Here is an 18200-nt window from a genome sequence, read left to right on the forward strand (position 1 = left end):
GGAATGCCCCCTCCCCCTCCTCCTCTTCCTGGTGGTCCTGGAATCCCTCCACCCCCTCCAATTCCTGGAGGCTCTGGCATTCCTCCACCTCCACCTGGAATGAGTATGCCTCCTGGATTTGGAGTTCCTGCAGCCCCAGTTCTGCCATATGGATTAACCCCTAAAAGGATTTATAAGCCAGAGGTGCAGCTCCGGAGGCCCAACTGGTCCAAGGTGAGAGTTCCTGTCCTTTTTTTCATAAGTAGATCTTATGAAACCACTTCAGCTTCCTACTTTGCATTTTGTGCATGGGTGGCTTACTTCCTATGCCTTAGACCTATTTTTCTTCCAGTTACATGCATGCTTATGTTTATTCAGCAGATTTTAGGCACCTACATGCCAGACATCACTGCGAAGAGTTCTTTGAGCCCAGCACTCGGAACTTATCCTAATTAACCTAATCCTTAACATTTTGTCAATGGAAAAATAACCAACTGTAAAAATTAATAATTAATAATTAATGCAGTTTATTTCCAAGCCAAATATGAGTGACCTAGGCCTGGAGAAGAGGCATACATGCCTTTCTCAGGGTGATCACAGAGAGGGGTTCCTTTTATTTGTTTTTGAGATTGACAGACAAAATTTAGTGAAGAGATTTTCCATTGGTCTGGCTCAAAAAGGCGGGACATGTGGAATGGGGGTGCTTATAGGTTATAGGTGAGTTACACAATTCTTAGGTTGGTGATTGGAAGGGAAGATCTGTGTCTTGGGAAGAGATTAGTTAAAGAAAGGCTTAATCTACATCTCAAGGAAAAGGAAGTTCTGTGTCTTGGGAAGAGATAAGCAAAAGAATATACTGTAATGGGTTGGAATATACATCTCAAAGACACTGTGCCAGGGACAGGATGTAGGGAGAATCCTGTCAGTGGAGAATAAATGGTCTATTAATGTTTGTGGGCATGACTTTCCCAGTCCCTTTTGAAAAGATTTTGGAAAATAGGAAAAGTAGTCAGACTTCTGTTCACAGTTTTTTGCCTTTTCTCTGAGGATATGAGTATGATAGTCACACATAATCTGATAGTCACTTCACCAGTCTGTAAACTGATAATTGTGGTGATTCCAAAGTTAAGGACTTAATGGTTGGTCCCCGTACCCCGACTCTCCAGGATGTGAGTTGCACAGGCCGTGTTTCACAGTGTGTTCTGTGTTCTGATATTCGAGACCCTTGTGATTCTGAGTAAGGCTTGCGTCCAGAAAACAAGTTAAAATAAGGGAGTTTGGGAATTTAAAATTTTATCATAAAACAAACAGATTTGGCACATTTACCCAAATCGATAGGGAAAATGTAATGTAGAGCAAGGGAGGGTGTGAAATAAACCTTACTGCTTTTTTTTTTTTTTTTTGAGAGAGAGAGAGATTATGGGGTGTGTGTGCTCACCGAAGAGTGACTCTAACCATGGTCAATTCCTTGGGAGTCCAGCAACATAACCATTATGCCGTCTGCTGGTCCCAAGCCTTAATGCTTTTGAAGCTACAGTATTCAGGGTTAGAAGTATGAAAGTATTGTAGTGTAACTAAATCTAGTTGTTGAGTAACTTGTGAATAATCAAATAAACCAAAGGTATCATCTCCTAATCCTAAAGGCTATGCTCTTCTCTGTGCCTCAGGTTGGTCCTACTCCAGTAAGACATCGCTGATAACCAGCCAGCCACCTCTTTTGCATCTTAATCAGTTTTCTAGGATGCAGAGTATAGGTTTCAGCTCGTCACTTTAGAGAGATTTTTTTGTTATAGGGTACATTCGCTCACCAGAGATAGAGAGCAAGTGAGAAATCACCCCCTATTGGGGTGATTATGGCCAAACTGTAATCCCTTCTCCATTCTCTTCTCGGGATTTAGGGCATGCACATATGTATACCCAGTGTGAGTTCCAAGTCTCCGTGTCTGGGACTCGAACCATGGTCAGCCATGTGGGAGTCCAGTGCCCCAACTGCTACATCGCCTGCTGGCCCCCAGCCTGTGACGTTTAACACCTTTCCTGTACCCACAGTTTGTGGCTGAGGACCTTTCCCAGAACTGCTTCTGGACAAAGGTGAAGGAGGACCGCTTTGAGAACAATGAGCTTTTCGCCAAACTTACCCTTGCCTTCTCTGCCCAGACTAAGAGTGAGTACCTCTTGTTTACTGCAGAGGTCTAGTGTAGGGCTTGGAACAGCTTTCAAGTACGTTTCCTACTCATTTTCTTCCTTAGATGAGGGCAGGAAGGGAATGTTGGTGAAAGAGAGATGGCTTTTCCCATTCAGGAGAAAATGTAGTATTTTTGTAATATGGGGCTACTAGGGTTGGGAAAGAAAACTGTGGCATGTAGGTGCTTGGTGTTAGTATAACTTGTAGAGATAATGGGATTATGGTCACGAGCTCAGTTTAGTGACTACAGATTCTGTCACTGCCTTACGGGGCCATCTCTGAATCGGAATGCTTAATAAATGTGGGGTAGAATTGGGTGACTGGGGTCTGCAATAACAGAACAATGTGTGATTCTTTTTCTTTCTTTCATTTCTTTCCAATATCTGATGCTTTCTCCCCCGGCCCTTTGCTCCTACAGCTTCCAAAGGTAAGAGTACAAAAGTGCTTTTTAATAGTTGGGCCTCTTAAATATCAGAGAAAAAAGATGAAACAGATGTGAAGGAATTTCTCTTTAGAAAGGTGAGACCAGAGATTGAGGGTTGATTTCCCTTTTGCTAGTTTTTTTTTTTTCCTGGAGCCCAAAAGGTCTACTAAGCTGTGTTGTTAACTGATAGGAAGAAAGTTATTTAAGTTGAAGCTACCATATACTTGTCTTTTTGTTTGGAAGGCAAGAGGTAAGTCATAATACCATCATCTTATATTTGTGTCCTGTGTTACAATTTCCAAACTGCTTTAACTGCGTTACCTTATTTGACCTTCATACCTTGGCATCTGTGGGCTCTGGGCAGTTAAGTAGCTTTAGCTTTCCCAAGGTTATACGACCAAATCCAGGTGTTTTGGCTTCCAGTTCATATTTTCTATATAAATTCTTTTTTTAACCTTCGCATGTTTGCCTTTATATTAGAAGACCTGATCTGCTTTGCCCTCTTCTTTCTTCACTTCTTAAATCTCATGACTGTGCTGCCTGCAGTAGGGTCCTTAAATTGTTTCTCCCGAAAGATACAGCAGCATTTGAAAGGTCATGTTGTATATAATGACGGTTATAGCCTAATAATTTCGTATGTCTATCTTCTCGTATTTATTTATTTATTTATTTAGGGTTCATTGTGAGCCTAGGTGCAACTTTGGAGCATTTCCTCTCTCCACATTCTCCAGAAACTTAGCATTTTTGAAGACATTTATTTTTCCCTAAGTGATCTAATAAGAACCAGATAGTACTTTGTTCTAATAATGAGCCTACCAGATTGCTAGGCACCTTTGGTGGCCTCTGACTATATGTGTGCTTGTGTATCTAGGAGTGTAAGTTTGTAATGCTCAGGCCTGTTTTCCTACCATGTGGGGCAAAATGCCCTCTTCCTCTGAGAACTATCATCTTCCATTTGAGGTCCAGCTCAGGAAATTACTACGACTCTCTTAGTAGAACATACCGTGGTGGTAACTGCTAACACCTCTACTATATCTGCAAAGTCTAGTTGACAATGAAAGTCAAAATCAAATGATTTCCTAACTTTCGAGTTCACAGATTTTATCTCCGTGTTGGGCTCTGGCATAAGTGCCTGTTTTGTAGCTGGTTATTTATTTAGGGTTCATTGTGAGCCTAGGTGCAACTTTGGAGCATTTCCTCTCTCCACATTCTCCAGAAACTTAGCATTTTTGAAGACATTTGTTTATTTTTCCCTAAGTGATCTAATAAGAACCAGATAGTACTTTGTTCTAATAATGAGCCTACCAGATTGCTAGGCACCTTTGGTGGCCTCTGACTATATGTGTGCTTGTGTATCTAGGAGTGTAAGTTTGTAATGCTCAGGCCTGTTTTCCTACCATGTGGGGCAAAATGCCCTCTTCCTCTGAGAACTATCATCTTCCATTTGAGGTCCAGCTCAGGAAATTACTACGACTCTCTTAGTAGAACATACCGTGGTGGTAACTGCTAACACCTCTACTATATCTGCAAAGTCTAGTTGACAATGAAAGTCAAAATCAAATGATTTCCTAACTTTCGAGTTCACAGATTTTATCTCCATGTTGGGCTCTGGCATAAGTGCCTGTTTTGTAGCTGGTCCCCGAGCTCCCAGCACCATTGTAGATGTACAGTGACCGGGCTCTTTACTCTGTCTTATGCTCCTCTTTTCTGTCTCCATTTTTCTATTGTCTTGTGCATTTTTTTAAAAGAATTATGTATTTAACTTAATTTATTCATTCAATCATTTTCATTTTACTAGAGAAAGACACACAAAGAGAAGGAAAGAGAAATGAAAGCAAGCCACCAGGCCCGAGACTTGAACTGTGGTCGGCCATGTGGTAGTATCCAGTGCCTTAACCACCATGTCATCTGCTGACCCTACATTTTTTTTTAAAGAATTATTTTATTTAATTTTATTTTATTTTTAATTTGCACAGAGAGGGACGTGGTGGGGGGGGAGTGAGAAAGCAAGCTGCCAGGTTCAGGACTCGAACCATGGTCAGCCATATGGGAGTCCAGCATCCTTAACTACCACACCACCTGCCGGCCCCATCTTGTACTGTTTCATTCTGATTGATTTTAATTGGATTTTCTACAGAGAGGGACGTGGTGGGGGGGGAGTGAGAAAGCAAGCTGCCAGGTTCAGGACTCGAACCATGGTCAGCCATATGGGAGTCCAGCATCCTTAACTACCACACCACCTGCCGGCCCCATCTTGTACTGTTTCATTCTGATTGATTTTAATTGGATTTTCTACAGTTTAGTGACCTTTTATGGCATTATGTTCCCATTTTAGATTGGTATACAGTATTCTTTAAAATACCCGAGCAAGACCTTGTCTCATCTTTTATTATTTTTAACGATTTGAGCAACTTTTTAATGTTCCATTAGCCCTTTACTTCTGCCCAGGAAACTATGTACTGTTTTATTCTGATTGATTTTAATTGGATTTTCTACAGTTTAGTGACCTTTTATGGCATTATGTTCCCATTTTAGATTGGTATACAGTATTCTTTAAAATACCCGAGCAAGACCTTGTCTCATCTTTTATTATTTTTAACGATTTGAGCAACTTTTTAATGTTCCATTAGCCCTTTACTTCTGCCCAGGAAACTATTTTCGTGTGATTGAAAATTCTAATATTTCAACAGCTTTGACTCTTAAAAAAATTCTTTATATATATGTGTGTGTATATACATAATACATAAATACACATACATATATATGTGTATATATATTCATGCTTAGAAATCTCTTGATTCTTAATCTGAAAAGAAGTATAAATTAGTTTGGTTTAGCAGCAATATTGATTTTTACATAGTAACAGTTTCAGGGTAGATTGCCACTATTTTAATAAAGAAAATGACTAACTTGTCTTTTTGTTTTTTTAAGAATTGTACCAGAGGGCATATGCATTTGCCAGGTAGTGGAAAAGAGAGAAAGTACCCCTCCCAAGTGGGGTGTGGTCATGCCCAAATCCTTTCTTCTCCATTTCTCTATCTTGTGGCATTTGGAACACACGCATCCACACTCACCCCCCACACACACACACACCCCTGGTATGTTTTTCAAGCCATCTGGGCTTGTATTCATGTTGTGGTTGGCCATGTGGCGTCCAGCTCCCTTATAGACTGCCACTATTTTAATAAAGAAGATAGCTAACTTGTCTTTTTTATTTTTTTTAAAGAATTGTATCAGAGGGCATATGCATTTGCCAGGTAGTGGAAAAGAGAGAAAGTACCCCTTCCCAAGTGGGGTGTGGTCATGCCCAAATCCTTTCTTCTCCATTTCTCTATCTTGTGGCATTTGGAACACACGCATCCACACTCACCCCCCACACACACACACACCCCTGGTATGTTTTTCAAGCCATCTGGGCTTGTATTCATGTTGTGGTTGGCCATGTGGCGTCCAGCTCCCTTAACCATTAGGCTATGAGACAAGCCCTTAATTGGTCTTTAAATACTTTTGATTTTTGTTAGAACCTTCAGGTATTAGATCGGCACACTTTCTTAATTTTCCTGTCTTTCCTTTACGAAGCACTAGAAAAGGTATTCTTGAAAATGACCAAATCATTAGCAGTGCCCCAAACACGCCAAATTCAAATCATTTTAGAAATTTCTGCAAAAGATTTTTCTTGCCAGATGTGGTCATAAGTACTTACCATTTACCCAACCCTAACAGCTATCCGCAACACTCAGATATAGTAAAACCTTCCTACTTCTCATTAACCTGCTATGTCTAGTAATTATTTCTCCCAGAGAACAATATATCCCTTTTTTAAAAAATTATTTCTTTGTATTTTTAATGTTTTATTAACTCCAGTGTTGTCTGATTTATTTTTCCTTCTATATTTTTCAACTTTTTCCTCTTTGCATTACTCTGTAAAAGTATAGTGATACAAGAAATACTCGAATGTTGGGGCTTTTTGTTTGTTTGTTTTAGAGGATTTTGCTATAGGGTGCGTGTACTCGCCGGAGAGACAGAGAGACAGAAAGCAAGAAATCACCCCCTGGGGGTGGGGGTGGAAATGACCATGCCACAATCCCTTCTCCTCCATTCTTCTCTCTGGATACTGGGCAGGCATGCACATGCACTCAGCATGAGTTTCAAGCTGCTGGGTTCAGGTCTCAAACCACAGTTGACGAACCATTACTCCATCTGCTGGTCCCAGGACTTGTGTCTCTTGGGATAGAATAATTGCTTTGACATCTCAGGCATGGATATCAAGTAACAAAAGAAAATGCCGCGTGTGGGCCCAGTGCTATGTAACACCTATTAGAACTAACTTGCCCTGCTTTTCTGATGCACATCTTTTGGGTTTTGTTTTTGAACTTTATCTAGTTAGTTTCTTTAATGAGAGAGAGACAGAGACAGGCACCATAAGACTTTGCTAGTCTGCCACAATTCCCACCTCCCGCCTCAGCCTGTCAGTCAGCCCGATCGTGAGTCTGCAATACACACACGTTTCAGGTGAACCCACGATCCGAACCCCCATCTTCCATGAGGTGCCAGCATTGCAGAACAGTACACTACTGCCTCAGCCACCCGGGCAGAGCCCTCATGATGCAGTTTTTGTTTGTTTATTTCTTCCCTGAGCAGTAGGGAGCGGCACCCACACAGGATCTTCACACTGCAGTGCACCCCAGCCCCTGCTGTCAGGATTATGGGCATGTGTGCATTCCCAGTATGTGCAGGGAGAATTTCGGATGTGAACCCAGGACTTTCCCATGTGGCCTCAGCCAGAGCTAGGGTTCAAGCTCCAGACTGGCCCTGCAGTCCTTGCTCTGAGCTCCTTCACAGAAGTGTCCTCTGAGCCTCTGAAAGCTCAGATCCAGTCAGAGGCTGCAAAGAGAAATGCGGCTGAGGCGCCACTTCCTTCACGCGCAGATGTCACTGAACTGGCAGTGACTCTAAGGACTACTGTATGTAAAATAGAACAGCAACTTTAAGTGAGGGAAAGAAAACAAAATATTGGCTATTGAGGGCTATAGAACAGGAGGCATGTTCTGATTATAGTATATTTAACTCTAGCAAAACTTAACCGAGTTGGAGAAAGAAGACATGCTTATCTACTCTAGTAGAAACTCTGCTGAAATAATTTCAGCCCAGTAGTTGCTAAGGTTGATAAGGAAGTTATTTGGACACGAGATTTTCATCACATTGCTTTATTTCCTCTCTAGCTTGCTAAACACAACTCGACTGTTTGTTAAACATGCTGATAGGCCCCTTGTGTTTTAGTGATACCTGAAATCTACATATACTGATTGATCACCGTATTGAAGAAAACACCTGCCTCACTCTACACAGCTGAAGTCAGAGGTCTCCAATACCACTGCTGCTTTTTTTTTTTTATTAGAGGTTTTTGCTATAGGGCGCGTGCGCTTGCCAGACAGACAGAGACAGACAGAGACAGAAACTGAGAAATCACCCCCCCCAGGGGGGATGGCCACGCTGCAATCCCTTCTCCATTTTCCTCTCAGGATCTTGGGCACGCACACACAGACACCTGGCGTGAGTTTAAGCCACTGGGTCTAAGACTCAAACCGCGGTCAGCTACATGGGAGTCCAGCGACATAGCCATTACACTAACTGCTGGTCCCATCTAATACTGCTGCTTCTTTAAGGTTCGAGAATATATGTGACTTTTTACTAGGAGATGAGCTAAGGCATAGGAGTTGGTCCTAAAATTTATACTATAAATTCTCCTACACATTATTTCTTTCTTAAGCAGTATTTTTTTTGTTGTTGTTTCTGAATTCTTTACTTTCTGTAAGTCAGGAATTTACTTAATTGTTTACTTTATTCCCTCTAGAGAAGATTACAAATCCAGCTTTGATAGATAGGCAATGCCATTCTCATTCTCATTCCTTTCTTACTTTTTTACTTTTTTAGATCAGCAAGGAGTCCTTTTTTGTTTGTGTGTTTTGAGAGGTGTTTGCTATAGGGCATGTGCGCTCGCCAGAAAGAGAGAGAGACAGAGAGACAGAAAGCGAGAAATCACCCCTTCCAGGAGGGATGGCCACGCTGCAATCTGTTCTCCATTCTCCTCTCATGAGCACACATGCACATGTACCCAGTGTGAGTTTAAGCCACCGGGTCTGGGACTCTTACCGTGGTTGACTACATGGGAGTCCAGCGACATAGCCATTACGCCAACTGCTGGTCCCAGGAGTCCTTGGTTTTTTTTTTTTTTATGTTTTTATTTCCTTCATGAAAGAGGAAGGGTTACAGTCCTAAGAAGATCTTTATGAACCATTCTAGTCTCTGCCAGCCAGGGTCACAAGTGCACACATATGTGCCCTGTATATGTAGGGGACCTCTGGTTTTGACCAGGACTTTCCCATGGGACTTCAGCGTTGTGGAGCATTGCGTTACCTCTGCGCCACCAGGTAGCCCCAACAAGGAGTTTTCATTTGTTTATTCATGATAGAGTGCATGCATACACGTGTGAGAAAGAGAGAAGAGGCACTCCACACGGTCTGGTCACGCTGCGACCCCTTTCTCCCACTCCCCCAGCCCTTTGGGTTCATGGCACTTGTGCATGTGTCTGGCACTAGGCTAGGAATTCAAACCGTGATTGTCATGTGGGTTTCAGCTTCTCTTCAGCAGATCATCACTGCGTTACCCTGGAGCTGGCCCAATAACATGGAAGTCTTTTATCATGAATGCTGTTGATTCTGCATTTGAATTCCTTGGAAACGTCCAATAGTTATATTTCATTTTTTTCATCTTGTCTAAGAGAACATTTTCATCACTGTAGTGACCTTGGGCATGCCATTATTTGTATGTTTTTTTCATTCTGCTTTCCTTCTAATTCTTTTTTTTTTTTTGGAGAGATTTTCGCTGTAGGGCACGTGTGCTCGCCAGACAGACAGAGAGAGACATTAGAGACAGAAAGCGAGAAATCACCCCCCGGGGGGATGGTCACGCCGCAATCCCTTCTCCTCCATTCTCCTCTCGGGATCTTGGGCACGCACGCACATGCACCCAGCGTGAGTTTTAAGCTACCAGGTCCGGGATGCGAACTGCGGTCGACTACGTGGGAGTCCAGCGACATAGCCGTTACGCTGACTGCTGGTTCCCTAATTCTTAATCTCTTTTGTTGATGACATAATTCCATAAAAGATACCACCTCTCAATCCATAGCCTGGTGAGTGACACCTGATATCCTACCTAAGTATGGTGACTTTTCTTTCTAGATTTATATCTTCCTTCCCCAAACTTGTGAGATCCGATAGCTCCTCCCCTAGATGTACAGTGGACGCACGTTAAAGTGCGAGGTTTATTATGAGGGCCGTGAATGTCAATTATCCAAGCATTTAATGGCAGTAATTTAGAAAGAACTCTGACTAAGAAGATGTTAACCAAGAGCTGAGACTTTCATAAGAAATAACAGTGTTGGGACCAGCAGTTAGCGTAATGGCTATGTCGCTGGACTCCCATGTAGTTGACTGCGGTTCGCGTCCTGGACCCGGTGGCTTAAAACTCACGCCAGGCGCGTCTGCGTGCGTGCCCAAGATCCCGAGAGGAGAATGGAGGAGAAGGGATTGCGGTGTGGCCATCCCCCCTGGGGGGTGATTTCTCGCTTTCTGTCTCTCTGTCTCTCTCTGTCTGTCTGGCAAGTGCACGCGCCCTATAGCAAAAACCTCTCCAAAAAGAAAGAAAGAAAGAAATAACAGTATTCTAGTTAGGATTTGACTGTGTCTGTCCACGTCGCAAGGCTTGAATGATTGTCCCAGAAGTCAGAACTGTTGGCAACAATGGGTGGGTTTTCCTGTCTGCCGCTGTTGCATAACTTTCTTGTTTTAGGCTTCAGGCTTCAACAGGAGCCTATGGTGGGGAGCAATCCCCTCTTTATCAAAAAGGGTAAGCATCTTGTTCCTTTTCCTGTGATCTTCTTCTGTCCACAAGGTGGCACTCACCCCGTTGGATCTTTATTAGTGTTTGTGACTCTTCATAGCTTCTGCAGCTTTGACGTTTATTAATAGAAACAGTATTTGTAAGATTTCCTCCACCTTATTTATTGAACTTCTTGAAAAAATGTTTGTCTCATATTTTCCTTACTCCTCTCAAGTATATAGGGTTAGGGCCAGAAGTATTGTTCAGGTGAACGTTTGATGAGATTGTGTTCTTTTACTTACTAGCTTCTCTTGTGTTCTGAACAGGGACAGACATAGCACAGAGCAGTCAGGGTGCTCATAATAGCAGATAAACAGTCCCTTGTGGTTTAAAAACATAAATCTACCTCTGTCACCTGGGGTCACCAAGAGTCCTAGGCATGGATGAAGTACCACAGCTCCTCCAGGTCATCATCTTTCCATCACTGGTAGTATAAAAGAAACCTAAATTACCCCCGTGTGTGCCCGCCTGTACCCCAACTTTGCCGTCACTATTTGAATTCGCTAGTCTAATGCTCTGCCATTTACTGGTTTATGTCACTCATGCAAGATACCCCAGACTCCCAGGTCAGCCACCCTTCACGTCTCACACCCTCATCTCCATAAGGATCTGTGTATTTCCTCCCCTTCCTGCTCCCATCCTGCCTGAGCTCCCCACACTGGCCTGCCGGGCTGAAATTCACGGCCCACTGCTCCCGGACTCTCCTGTCATCAACGTGCCCTCGCCCTAACAGAAACGTGGCTTTCCCTCTCGCTCTCTTATGTGCTGGTTTTCCTTTCCTCCCATAAATGTATCCCAGTGGGCCTGGAGGTAAGGTAGCTGTCCTCTTGGTTCCTCAGTGCCACTTTCAGATCATTCTTTCTGTCCTCAATAATTTCACCTCTCACGACATCAAGTTATGTCACCCAGCTCTCCTCTGTGCCGACGTCTGCTATCACCCCGAGTTACTCACTTCTCAACCAGTTTCGCTCTCAGCTCGTGGCTACTCTCTCTAATATCTCCAATAATACTTCATGTTTAGCAATTTCTGTACGAACGGGTCGTGCCTGCCGATTCCGGCCTCCCGATGTCTTGAATTCTTCTCTTGATCTTGTTCTCTGTCCTACCTTGCCCATTCTCCGCTGTGGTCGTTACGGTGACTGCCACCCTCCTGCCTTCTCGGTGTCATCCAGCTGTATTCACCCTTTTCCCTCACTCTCTGTCCAGTGTCTCTCCTTAGACTGCACCAGAGGCTTCCCCGACCCCAGGAGCCCTCCAGCCCCACTGGGACATTCGTTCCATTTATTCCCGCACCTTTTCCATGGCTCTTCATCTCCTTGGTGTTATCACTCTTCACTAAAATTCCATGGTTAATCATCATGATTTTTTCCTTGTTTCCCCCCAAAACACATAACTTCTCTCTTATTTCATTATGCTTGACTGGCAGAAACCACAATTTTGAGTAATTCCATTTCTCCGTCCACCCTGTACCTATAGCTGTGCTACTGAGCGTGGCTGGAGAAAACCACACAGCTGGCCCTCCTTCCTACCCTTCCGTCACTGGGCGTTCAGGACAGCACACGGCATCGTGTTTCCTCTTGCCTCACCGCCTACTGTATCTGCCCGCTCTCCTCTGCTCGGTCCGTGGTCTCCCTCAATCCTTGTTGCTATGCGGCAGTCATGTTTTAAGTATTTCTATTTGATTCTGATCTTACTCTTCTGAATGATTATTTCACACCTCTTTTCTCCTCAAAAGACCCAGTACCAGGGGCCGGCAGGTGGTGTGGTGGTTAGAGGTGCTGGACTCCCACATGGCCAGCCATGGTTCCAATCCCGGACCTGGTGGCTTGGTTTCTCACTTTCCTCTCTCCTGCGCACACGCTCTCTCACCCTCTCACTCTGCCCTTCTCTGGTCAAATAAAATAAGTAAATAAAGCTAAATAAGGTAATTTAATTAAAAAATAAAAGACCCAGTACCAGACCATCCCCATGGCCTGGTGGTTAAGGGAGCCAGATCCCCCATGGCCTACTGCATAGTTCCAGTACTGACCCCAGTGGTTTAAAAAACATGCTAGGCACATGTCCATGCATCCCCAGGATCCCAGCAGGATGAGGAAATGGAGCAGAGATTGCAGCATGAACCATACGCCATTGGAGGGTGTTTCTTTCCATCCCTCTTTCTGGTGAGCAGACATGCCCACTAGCCAAAGAAGAGGAGCTTAATTAAGTCCCTTCACCTCATTTTCAGTTGAAGGTATTTTCTTGCTACTTCACTGGGAAAATTAAAGCATTCAGAAGAGGAACTTCCCAAGATTTCCCCCATTACTTTTACCCACATTTTTCTATCTTCCTCCCTGTTATCATGGTCCTGTCTATTAATCTGCAAATAAATTAACTGCCTGCCAAAACAAGTCATCAGTCTTTAAAAGAAAACAGTACAAGAAGATTTCCATCAGTGGACAAAAGCAATACTTTAATATCAACAAAAATATGAATACACTGAAAAGATAAAGTAAAAAAAGTCTCTCTCTGTCTCAGAGTGACCATGGTTAATTCTTTTCAGTTGCATGTGTTAGCCTAACAAAGGAACGGACACATCCTTTTGTCCTTTACTTCAGGTGAAAAAAATGTGGGAAGGTTTCAAATAAAACCTTACTAGAAAACTAAGGGGAAAGGAAGTTAAAAGTTAAAATTACAGGGAACCAGCAGTTAGCGTAATGGCTATGTCGCTGGACTCCCACGTAGTCGACCGCAGGTCGCGTCCCGGACCCGGTGGCTTAAAACTCACCCCGGGTGCATGTGCGTGCATGCCCAAGATCCCAAGAGGAGAATAGAGGAGAAGGGATTGCGGCGGGACCATCCCCCCTGGGGGGTGATTTGTCACTTTCTGTTTCTATGTCTCTCTCTGTCTGGCGAGCGCACGCGCCCTATAGCAAAAATCTCTCCAAAAAAAAAAAAAAGTTAAAATTAAAGAGAAATGAGAGTATCCACAGGTTTTTAATGTGGCCATATGTAGTATATATTGTTCTGCACTTTGCTGAACGCATTTCAGCATCTCTTGATGTCATTACTTCATTATTTCTACTGGATTCTTGTGTTTTGTCATATGCGTTCTCCTGGTTTATATGGCTAGTTCCTCACTGATCATAGGTTTTCGGTTGTTTGCATTACTAGCAGTGCTGCAGGAAACGTTTTGCATTTATCTTTTTATACTTGTATTTTTGCACAGTAATTTTTTTTAGGAGGTTTCTGCCTTAGGGCGTGCACGCTTGCTGGAGAGAAAGAGAGACAGTGAGGAGGAAGTGAGAAATCACCCTCCAGAGGGGATGACCACGCCACAGTTCCTTGTCTGTTCTCCTCCCAGGATCTTGGACATGCACACACATGTGCCCGGTGTGATTTTGAAACCACAGAGTCTGAAACTCAAACCGTGGTCAGCCATGTGGGAGTCCAGCAGAGTAAACCCTATGCCACCTGCTGGCCCCTGCACAGTAATTTTTTAAGAATTTAATTTCTAGGCCCAAATCACTAAGTGTAGGATTGTACTAATTTATACTTCCACCAAAAATAAGAAACTATTTATCATAATGTCTGTTGGGGGAAATGACATCTACATCTGATCACTACTGAGTTAGACCAGGGGTTTTTCTTTATTTCTTTATGCTTTGATTTCTTCCTTGATTGTAAAATGAAATAGATGAACCCAAAGATGCTGTTCAGTTCTGTTACTCTTCTCCCCCTCCCCCTTTTTCCTTGTGATAAGCTGTCTTTGGTGTTATCTGCCCTCATCTCAAAGTCTTGACAACTTTCTAAGTTCTCCTGTTATTTTGTTTTGGTCTGGGCTTTTATTCTGTGCACCAAGAGTCAGGCGTCAGGAAGTACTGCTTGCTTTACAACCAGTGTTTAAGGTTACAGAGCTAAACCTAAGGTAAAATACTTTGGTGTGAAGACTTGCTGTGATGTAGTTTCCATGACAGACTGACTGGTAGAGATTTAGAGAAAGGTGTCATCAGATAAAGATCATTAAACTTTTAATTCCTTGTAACTGGAGGAATTCAATACATTTTGTCTGCGGCAATGTGTCTTTTTCGCCACCAGATGGCACATGGATCTCTTCTAGTTTAGATGTGTCATTGTTACGCTTGGTCATGATGCAATCACGTTAGAGAGAGGCTGCCTCTGTTGTTTCCAAATGTCAGCTGCTTAGTGCACTGCCCTCTACTGGTCATGAAATTCATTTGGAGGACTGATCCTCAGGAAAACTAGAGCAGGAAGCTTGCAGTTTAACAAACGGACGGTGCAGCCTGTATTCTTTTTATGTAAGAGCAATATTAGTGTCTTTTGGAGGCCTAAAGGCTGGAAAATGTTGTTTTTATTTTTTAATCTGATAGGTATGTGAAGGCATGGCCTTCTTTCAGAGCACTTAAAGAAAGGGGTGTGTTTAACCAGTTGGTAGTTCATTTTATATATATTTGTAACCCCATTGTAATATATTCATAATCCTACTTCTGCTGAAGAGCTACTTCAAGCACGTAATAGAACCTACTCCACTGATTATATATTGATAACTAGCCAGAGATACTGCATTAAATCCATCTCCTTCAGGGAATTTTCTTGGCCTAACTTGCATGAATATGCAGGTGCAGAAAGGTTCTTCAGTAAACCCTCTGTGTCCTAATTAAACCAAGATAATCCCTTTCTAGAGCCTCAGCCTCCCATGTGGCTTTAGACTATGGGGCAGTAGCAACTTACCAGTCCATGCTGTGGTTTTAGATTTGATTTCTGATAAAAATATCCTTTTAAATGTTGTCTGAGATTTACACCATCTGGTAGGGGACTCATTATTGCCTAAATTTCTGTCATATTGGTGCATTCAGTTCCTATACTTAACCCTCAAATTCTCCAACTTTAGTTTGTATAAGGATTACATGAGGAGCATGTTAAAGGTGGAAATTTCCTTCTTCTGGGGACGGTGTCTAGAGGCACTCAGAACGGTCCCGCATTTGGCACACCACGTAGGCTTTCCTACTGCACAGCCTCCAACAAAACGGGGCCGTCCCAAACCCCTGCCAATAGGATTGGTTAGCTGTATACCAAGAGGGTTGGGAAAGCACCGAAATCTGCACGCAGCGTGTGCCCAGGCCGACTTCGAGGAGTTTGTGCTTGAGACCTGAAGTTCTTAAGAGGTTGTCTAAAATGAAGAAATGTGTCAGCAGGGCCTACGGGGGCTCTGCGTGCTCTAAACCCGTCCACGACCAGATCAAGCATGCTTTCCTTCATGAGGAGCAGAAATCTGTGAAAGTATTGAAGGCACATGCATAGAGTCAGAAAGCTGAGTTAAAAAGTGAAGCTTTAGGAGTAACAACAACAACAACAATGGAAAGGTAAAAAGAAAGTATAAATTTCGAGGCCCAAAGAATCTGAGTTACAAGGACTGTAAAGGAGTACATTTGAATTAAGCACCAGGTCGTTTTGTTGTGGATGCACTAGCTGGCTTGACCCATTGCTTCAGTGTTTGCTTCTTTTTCCTTTCTGTGTTCCCTGTCTTCCTTCTCTCATCTAGAAGACGCTCTCTACTTTTTCTTCTCGTAACATAACATCTGATATCTCCGTCAGAATAGGTGTTGTACAAATATCATCCCTGTTCTTATGGAGGTCATGTGTGATTAAGAAAATAACCGACATTCTGCTGGTGTTTTGGAGGCACCATTTGAGAGGCACCATTTGCTTGCCATCTTCCCAGCCAGGTCTCGGTAGACTCCTTAGAAAGATGTTTTGGAGAAGTTCTCTGGGGTCAGTGCAGGAGCTGGTAGCCACCTGGGGAGTGGCTAGGCTGGAGAGGAGGGGTGGAGGGCAGAGTGCTATGCCAGGTGCCGGTTGTACAGCAGAAATGGAGTTGCGAGAAACCAGAGGAGGTGGGGTCAGGGCGAAGAGTGCTGCAGCTGTGCAGGTAGGAGTCTTGTTGGAGTTTGGTTTTTCTCTTGCTGTGGAGACCTGGAGCTGATGAACAGAGGAGGAATGGGATGTCCAGGAAGTGCCAGAACTGAACTAAGGTTTGTCACGAGAAGCGTGATCAGTGCTCTGTTGCCACACGCTGGTACCCAGTGACGCCATCTCAAGGAAAGGCACTGCTCTGAGGAGCCTTTTTCCTTGAATTCTGGGGGCTATTGGGTCCGAAATGACTTTTCTGCCGATGCTAGACAAGTTTCTCTCCAATCTGAAGATTTTAGACAGTCTAGTTTGCAAGGAGTGCTAAGGATGTCTCCACCACACAATGTTCCCTCTGGGACTGTTCTTCCTGCTGCGCTCTCTCTTTTTTTTTTTTTTTTTGGAGAGGTTTTTGCTATAGTATGTGGGCGCTCACCAGAATGACAGAGACAGACAGAAGGCGAGAAATCACCCCCCCCCCAGGGGGGATGGCCACTCCACAATCCCTTCTCCATTCTCCTCTCAGGATCTTGGGCTAGCACATGTGCCCGGCGTGAGTTTAAGCCACCGGGTCTGGGACTCGAACCGCGGTCAACTACATGGGAATCCAGCAACATAACCATTATGCTAACTGCTGGTCCCTTCTTGCTTCTCTCTTTATCTGTTTCTGTGCTTAAGTAATATAAGTAGTTCAAAAGTTAAGATGGTATCAAAAAGTCTTAGCTCAGCATAGTGGTGTGGCAGGATCTTGGGCTAACACATGCGCCCGGCGTGAGTTTAAGCCACCGGGTCTGGGACTCGAACCGTGGTCAACTACATGGGAATCCAGCGACATAACCATTATGCTAACTGCTGGTCCCTTCTTGCTTCTCTCTTTATCTGTTTCTGTGCTTAAGTAATATAAGTAGTTCAAAAGTTAAGATGGTATCAAAAAGTCTTAGCTCAGCATAGTGGTGTGGTCAGTAGCAAACTGAACTGCCAGGCTAGAAGCCACATGGCCAAACACCTGTTTGGGTTCTGGGTCAGCCTGAAAACACTGGGTGCGTGTGCACACATGCCCAGGGGTCCCCTCCGCTACCCTCCCTGCCCCTCAGATCTTGGGCACCTGCAGTCATGCCCGGTGTGTTTCAGGCTGACCAGACCAGGGTTTTGAACCACAGTTACCACGTGGGATCTGGCTTCTCATGAACTACACATTACTACTGCTCCCCAGGGCCAGCCCTTTATTAGTTTCTTGATTATCCTTTTTTAAAATGCTTTGAGAAGCAAATAGTAATGTCAATATTTTTTTCTCTTCCTTTACCAAAAGCTAACATACTCTCCATACTGTTGTATACCTTCCTCTGTATCCTAAAGGTTCTTTGTATCAGTACATAGAGATCTTTCTCATTTTAAAAAAAATCTTATTGTTCAGTAATCATGCATCACTTTTTTGTTTCCCTCGGAGAGATAGATTTTTGCTACAGGGCACGTGTGTTTGACAGAAAGCAAGAAGTCATCCCCAGAGGGATGGTCATGCTGCAATCCATTCTCCTCCTGGGATCGTATGCTTGGACACACACCTGGCATGAGTTCAAAGCTGCCAGGTCCAGGATTCGAACCACAGTTAGCCATGTGGGAGTCCAGCAACGTAACCATTATACCATCTGCTGGTCCCCATGCATTGCTTTTATAAGGAACACAAGGACAAACAAAAATACAGGAACATTGGACTGAAGAGCTAGTTATCAGCTCTGTAGTGTTCACAGGCAGCGTGGTGTAGGG

The 18200-nt window shown here is 43.6% G+C and overlaps 1 protein-coding gene across 1 annotated transcript in view; it reads left to right on the forward strand.

Annotated features, from left to right (window-relative positions):
• DIAPH1 (diaphanous related formin 1) overlaps positions 1–18200 on the forward strand; it is a gene marked incomplete in the record, with an annotated part of 120565 nt that overhangs the window by 60955 nt on the left and 41410 nt on the right. The window contains 3 exon segments of the mRNA XM_014592817.1: positions 1–213; positions 2029–2143; positions 2583–2591. Of these exon segments, the coding sequence (XP_014448303.1) occupies positions 1–213; positions 2029–2143; positions 2583–2591 (337 nt within the window).

The sequence above is a fragment of the Tupaia chinensis genome, unplaced genomic scaffold, assembly GCF_000334495.1.
Source record: "Tupaia chinensis unplaced genomic scaffold, TupChi_1.0 Scaffold138644_1, whole genome shotgun sequence".
In the NCBI taxonomy this organism is placed as follows: domain Eukaryota; kingdom Metazoa; phylum Chordata; class Mammalia; order Scandentia; family Tupaiidae; genus Tupaia; species Tupaia belangeri.